General features: G+C 41.7%; 1 protein-coding gene across 2 annotated transcripts; it reads right to left on the reverse strand.

Moving 5' to 3' along the window:
• Window positions 1-2099: 2099 nt before the first annotated feature.
• On the reverse strand, window positions 2100-6244 carry LOC107590707 (actin, cytoplasmic 1). Of its 2 annotated transcripts, none has more exons than XM_016279612.1 (6): window positions 6144-6244; window positions 5054-5178; window positions 3868-4107; window positions 3100-3538; window positions 2822-3003; window positions 2100-2737 (listed from the first exon to the last, which is right to left on the reverse strand). In XM_016279612.1, the coding sequence occupies exons 2-6, from the start codon at window positions 5174-5176 to the stop codon at window positions 2594-2596; spliced, it is 1128 nt and encodes a 375-aa protein (XP_016135098.1). In that variant the 5' UTR covers window positions 5177-5178; window positions 6144-6244; the 3' UTR covers window positions 2100-2593. The 2 variants fall into 2 exon arrangements, with proteins under 2 accessions (XP_016135098.1, XP_016135099.1); XM_016279613.1 differs by lacking the exon at window positions 5054-5178 and adding an exon at window positions 4592-4716 and having other exon boundaries at window positions 6144-6239.
• Between the last annotated feature and the right edge of the window lie 676 nt (window positions 6245-6920).

The following is a 6920-nucleotide window of genomic DNA, read 5'->3' on the forward strand; positions in this document are numbered from 1 at the left end:
CATCACTTTGCATCAAAATGGCCTCACATGCAAGGAAATTGCTACAAATATTGCACCTGAAAAAAACATTTACTGGATCATCAAGAACTTCACGTAGAGAGGTTCGACTGCAGTGAAGAAGTCTTCAGGACGTCCCAGAGTGTCCAGCAAGCGACAGGACTGTCTCCTCCTGAGGAGGAATCGTGTCACCACCAGTGCAGAGTTTGCTCAGGAATGGCAGCAGGTTGGTGTGATCGCATCTGCACGCACAGTGAGGCCAAGACTTTTGGACAACGGCCTGGTGTCAAGAAGGGCAGCAAAGAAGCCACTTCTCTCCAAGAAAAACGTCAAGGACAGACTGAAATTCTGCAGGAAGTACAAGGATTGGACAGTAGAAGACTGGTGCAGTTATTTTCTCTGATGAAGCTCCCTTCCGAATGTTTGGGACATCTGGAAAATCGATTGTTCGAAGAAGAAAAAGGTGAATGCTAACATGAGTCCTGTGTTGTGCCAACAGTGAAGCATCCTGAGACCATCCTTGTGTGGGGTTGCTTGTCAACCAAGGGAGTGGGCTCTCTCATAATTCTGCCCAAAAACACTGCCAAAGTACAAGGAATGGACAGCAGAAAACTGGTGCAAAGTTATTTTCTCTGATGAATTTCCCTTCCCTTCTGTTTGGGACATCTGGAAAATCGATTGTTCGAAGAAGAAAAAGGGGAATGCTAACATGAGTCCTGTGTTGTGCCAACAGTGAAGCATCCTGAGACCATCCATGTGTGGGCTCTCTCATAATTCTGCCCCAAAACACTGCCAGGAATAAAGAATGCTATCAAAACATCCTGCAAGAGTGACTTCTTCCAACGATCAATGAGCATGGTGATGATCCGTGCATTTTCCAGCATAATGGAGCACCATGTCACAAAGCCAGAGTGATAAAGTGGCTCGAAGATCATTTCATTGAAATTTTGGATCCGTGGCCAGGCAACTCCCCGGATCTCAATCCCATAGAGAACCTCTGGTCAGTCCTCAAAAGGCGAGTGGACAAGCAGAAGCCCACAAATTGTGATCAACTCCAAGAACTAATAAGGCAAGAATGGATCGCCATCAGTTAGGATTTGGCCCAGAAGCTAATATCCAGCATGCCAGAGCAAACTGCAGAGGTTATGAAGAACAAGGGTCAACATTGTAAATATGGACTCTTATTTTTTGCCAATAAAAGCCTTTAAAACGTATGATATGCTTATCGTGTTTCAGTATACCATAGAAACATGTAGAAAAATGATCTACAAATACTGAAGCAACAAACTTTGCAAAACACAAATTTGGTCACTGCCAAAACTTTTGGCCACAACTGTATATGCATGTGTATTCATCTTATAACGATAATTATGAAGAAACTAAATTAATTGATGGGGGTTTATAATAGAGAAATTTGAATATTTATAGGTATTCTGCAGATAAGACATACAAACCTTGGGTTGGAGTCATTGAATTGAGTAACACCGTAATGTTTAACATTAATGTGTTGAATGAAGTTAGTCTACCCTATATGAGCCCAAAATGAATTAAGTTGCCCTCACTTCAGGTTTCATGAACACTGCTGTACAAGCTTGTGGAAGTATGTCTTTATAATATGCTATATTAAAAAGCAATTTAATTAGTGAAACGCATACAGCACACTTGCCTCTGTAGTTTTTAATTTCTAATGATTTCTTACAATGTGTAGTTTCAGGAAGTCAAAATATTAAACCAGCTAAAAGCATTTAAGTTCACTCAAAATGAAGCAAGGCTAAGACCACTTAAAGTGCAAATCATTTAAGATTATGTACAAGCAACATTAAAGCCATTTGACTTATAAAAATCTAAATTTAAAAGACTTTGACCTTATTAGTAACCCAGATCATGCCTCAAGTTTATCAGACAGCCTTCTTATAAAAAGGACTTGTGATGTGCCATTAAATGCAGAACTATATGTATGTGTGCGTAAGGAGCGAATTAAATTAATGCCAATTTGCTCCCATAGACACCAGCTGGACACTTGAGGCCAAGATTATAGCATGTGGCAGAAGTTTAAATCAAATTTAAAACCGGAGCAACAGCTTAGACAACTGAAGACAGAGTGTGGTTTTACATGTGCACGTTTTATTTGGGTTTACTTGTCAGTGTAAAGAGACACCCTGGCTTACATATGCAAGGGATGTCCCTCATTCACATACCCTAGGGGAGTCCTGCAAGATCTCCACATTTTAAAAGGTAAAGCTTTCCCCGTCATTGCAACAAACTGTGCCAAGTTTAAGGCTGAAGTACAAAACAAGAAAAACAATGTATTGAGTACATAATTTACATAAACACTATAACAAAAGGTCATGTAAGCCCACTGTGAGGGCAAAGTGGTGGACTTCTGGAATGACTAAAAGAAGAAATGTACATTGAAGTCCTCTCGGGGAAAGCTCCTCCCCCTATAAGACAACTACCTCCCTTTCCAGTTTACGCATCCCGAGTCAATGCGCCAAACAGAGCAGAAGCCATGCTGATGTCATCTTGTTCGAGAGGTTTAGATTGGTCGTTCGATTGAATCCTACTGCATGGCCATTTATGGTGGCAACAGTTCTGTTTAGAAGCACTTTCTGTGGACAATGGAAGGGCCAGACTCATCGTACTCCTGCTTGCTGATCCACATCTGCTGGAAGGTGGACAGGGAGGCCAGGATGGAGCCACCAATCCAGACGGAGTATTTGCGCTCAGGGGGAGCAATGATCTACAAGAGAAAAGACATGTTAGCCCACCTTAATCAGTGCAAGCAAAGACCCAACTAGAGACGAAAACAGCAAAGATGCATCACCTTGATCTTCATGGTGGAAGGAGCAAGGGAAGTGATCTCCTTCTGCATACGGTCAGCAATGCCAGGGTACATGGTGGTACCTCCAGACAGCACTGTGTTGGCATACAGGTCCTTACGGATGTCCACATCACACTTCATGATTGAGTTGAAGGTGGTCTCATGGATACCGCAAGATTCCATACCTGCATGAAGTAAACAATGTTAATAGCCATAGTAAATTCAGTGATACAGAGAAAGGTCAACAATCCTCGTATTTTAATGCACAGCATGAAACTCACCCAGGAAGGAAGGCTGGAAGAGAGCCTCAGGGCAACGGAAACGCTCATTGCCAATGGTGATGACCTGCCCGTCAGGGAGCTCGTAGCTCTTCTCCAGGGAGGAAGAGGAGGCGGCGGTCCCCATCTCCTGCTCGAAGTCCAGGGCCACGTAGCACAGCTTCTCTTTGATGTCACGGACAATTTCTCTCTCGGCCGTGGTGGTGAAGCTGTAGCCACGCTCGGTCAGGATCTTCATCAGGTAGTCTGTCAGATCACGACCAGCCAGATCCAGACGCAGGATAGCGTGGGGAAGAGCATAACCCTCATAGATGGGGACAGTGTGGGTCACACCATCACCGGAGTCCATCACGATACCAGTAGTACGACCAGAAGCGTACAGGGAGAGCACAGCCTGGATGGCCACATACATGGCAGGGGTGTTGAAGGTCTCAAACATGATCTGTAGAAACAAGCAAATTTAGTCAAATATTTTACTTCACTCTTGAAGTTAATCCACATCTAAACCAAACAGCATTGCATGGTTATGGGCGCAAAGCCTCCTTTGAACACCATGCTAAGACTTCTCACACACACAAGACAGTGTTAGAAAAGTGATGTTAGAAGCTACCATGCAGGAAATAACATTTCAAAGAGGGATGAACCTTTTGAACCTCCTATCAGGAGATCATGGCAGAGGACAGAAAGCCTGAGAGGAAATGGATAGAAAGGAAGTGAACAGAGGAAAGAGACCAGAGCAGTAGGATTCATTAATATTTGACAAAGACAAACCTGTGTCATCTTCTCCCTGTTGGCTTTGGGATTGAGGGGAGCCTCTGTCAGCAGGACAGGGTGCTCCTCAGGGGCAACACGCAGCTCATTGTAGAAAGTGTGGTGCCAGATTTTCTCCATATCATCCCAGTTGGTCACAATACCGTGCTCAATAGGATACTTAAGGGTCAGGATACCCCTCTTGCTCTGAGCCTCATCTCCCACATAGGAGTCCTTCTGTCCCATGCCAACCATCACTCCCTGGAGGAAAGAAGAGTTTAGATATTAGGCATCATCCCACGGACCAATGAGGACACAAAAGGAATCGAGAAACTTAACGTTTGTTTCAAAGGGATGCAGCCAGGTGGAATCCATTACAATTCAGAAAGTCAATTACCACTGCACTGACAGCATTGGATGAGAACTTAAAATTGAACTGAATAGAGCCAATTAAAGGACTCGATCATCTCATGTAAAAAATAAATTTAAAAAAATAATTTAATTTGTAAAAGTGACACTCATGGAACTGAATTAAAACAATTTAACTAAACTGGTCTTAAAAATGACACCATTGTCTTCTGTAGAGCTGCTGTAAAGCTAAAATTGTACTTTTACAATTGATATTTCCCAATAGACATTTCTTCCTGTACGTTACTTTGAAGACGTGTATTGTATTGACATTCAAAGATTTAAAAAAAATAAATAAACCATTAGTGCCCGGACCACAATTAAAGTTTCTATATACCTGATGCCTGGGTCTGCCAACAATGGAGGGGAAAACAGCACGAGGGGCATCATCTCCAGCAAAACCGGCTTTGCACATACCGGAGCCGTTGTCAACGACCAGGGCAGCGATTTCCTCATCCATGGCTGTAAAAGAGGCGAAATGGTTAAAGTAACGCAATCCGCAGTCTCTCTTTTAGGTGGTGATGGCTTAAGCATCATTTAAAAAAATAATTTAATTTGTAAAAGTGACACTCATGGAACTGAATTAAAACAATTTAACTAAACTGGTCTTAAAAAAATGACACTATTGTCTTCTGTAGAGCTGCTGTAAAGCTAAAATTGTACTTTTACAATTGATATTTCCCAATAGACATTTCTTCCTGTACGTTACTTTGAAGACGTGTATTGTATTGACATTCAAAGATTTAAAAAAAAAAAATAAACCATTAGTGCCCGGACGACAATTAAAGTTTCTATATACCTGATGCCTGGGTCTGCCAACAATGGAGGGGAAAACAGCACGAGGGGCATCATCTCCAGCAAAACCGGCTTTGCACATACCGGAGCCGTTATCAACGACCAGGGCAGCGATTTCCTCATCCATGGCTGTAAAAGAGGCGAAATGGTTAAAGTAACGCAATCCGCAGTCTCTCTTTTAGGTGGTGATGGCTTAAGCATTTGACGACTGGCCAGAAGGCGGCGCAGAGGCGCACACGGATGAAACCAAGAGATTTGAGACAAAGGAAGTGGTCAGGCAGTCTCACTATTGCCTTATATGGCAATAAATTCGAGCAGCTCAATGCCGCCGATCCAGCGCGTGGAATCAGACCAACGGACACGACCACTCCCAGTTTCAAAGGCCGAGATAAGCGTTTTACCAGACGACCACCATTATGATCCCGATGCTTGCTAAATTAACCTTTGTCAAAAGGATATGACATGCAGACATTTTAGCACAAAGCTGCTGCACTCCGATTTAATGATTGTGAATGACAAGCCTGTGAAATTCCGTTATAACTAAACAGTTACCAAAAGAAACTTTAAACAATTTCTTAAACATTTAACGTTAGACTTCTTGAACGGATCAAACGGCTCTGATGGAAGAGATGCCGGTTAATGTGTTATAGTAGCCACACCCACCAGCCACACTGCGAAGTGCGAACACAGCCGCCCACAGCACTAACGTTACTCAAATAAATCCACATTTAATTGCATTATATGAATCAATTAAAAGCACTTTACACCCAGAAGCTAGGATTAAGCCCATCTTGTTTCAGAAAGAAGCTTCAAGTTAAATCAGTCCAGCTAAGAAATCTTAAATGCTACCGGTTGAAACTACTGACAGATTTAGAAAAAGCACATATCATTAGTAGTCTTGAAAGTGGAGCTGTAAAATCCACAGTAAACTACACGGTTTATCCAAATGTTTTTCAGAATTAAAACTCGAGCCATATATCAATATGCAATCTGCGTAAGTTAACTTCAGCGATAATAAACCAGCCTCCAACCAACGCCATTAGTAACATTAAAATACAAAATACCATTTAATATTGACATAAAGCCAGTCTCACCTGTGTATTAGTAGGTTATTGTGAACAATGGGTGTGAAGATCTTCTCAGCGTGCTCTGAAAACTCACAATACTGTGTGTGAGGTGGGTCACAGAGTTTTATACACGGCGCAGCGGCCGGCTCCTTCCATATAAGGTAAACTTTCGGCATCGAGCGATCTGATTGGCCAGCCGTCGTCCACTTGGCGAGTTTCAAGCTAGTTGCTTGAAATTCAAGTTCTGAGTTGAAATAATGTATGGCAGGACTAATCGAACAGGTGAAATTATTTGAAACAAAAAGGATAGGTAATTGTATTACCATATAGCCATAAATACTACAGAGTAAAGATTATTTTCATAATTTGACATGAATGGGACGCAGTGACACTACCTTGCGATTCAGTGTAGAATGCTGTTCCACGCTGATTACATAGCGACTGAATAGTTCAAATACATTTAATTAAGCCTTTAATCAGGTTGCAGAAATGCCAGGGCATAGAACACTGGAAGCCTACGACATACTGCCCTTGTTTTAATACAATTTTTTAATTGTTATAGATTGTTTTTAATGCAATTGCACTATACATGACTATAGTGTAGCAGCTTATATGGGAGACATAATTACTGCAAAGCAGAGGAGACACTATTGGATCATATAGACCGAGCTGTTTACTTTCTAATTATATATATATATATATATAATTCAAAGCGATTAATTCAGGATTAGTTCATAAGAAGCCATTTGTTGTTCGCCTATGCAAGTAACTTATTTTATCAGGTCAGTTTGGATTAGATGAACT

Source organism: Sinocyclocheilus grahami, unplaced genomic scaffold (assembly GCF_001515645.1).
Source record: "Sinocyclocheilus grahami isolate Dianchi unplaced genomic scaffold, SAMN03320097.WGS_v1.1 scaffold132.1, whole genome shotgun sequence".
Taxonomy (NCBI): Eukaryota; Metazoa; Chordata; class Actinopteri; order Cypriniformes; family Cyprinidae; genus Sinocyclocheilus; species Sinocyclocheilus grahami.

Bases quoted from the DNA above. Each gene is read 5' to 3' on its own strand.
- LOC107590707 (XM_016279612.1), bottom strand. From the start codon at position 5,176: ATGGATGAGGAAATCGCTGCCCTGGTCGTTGATAACGGCTCCGGTATG. The intron at 3,539-3,867 runs GTTTGTCTTTGT...TTGTTTCTACAG, and splicing joins ACAGGGAGAAGATGACACAG to ATCATGTTTGAGACCTTCAA. The intron at 3,004-3,099 runs GTGAGTTTCATG...TACTTCATGCAG, and splicing joins CTTCCAGCCTTCCTTCCTGG to GTATGGAATCTTGCGGTATC.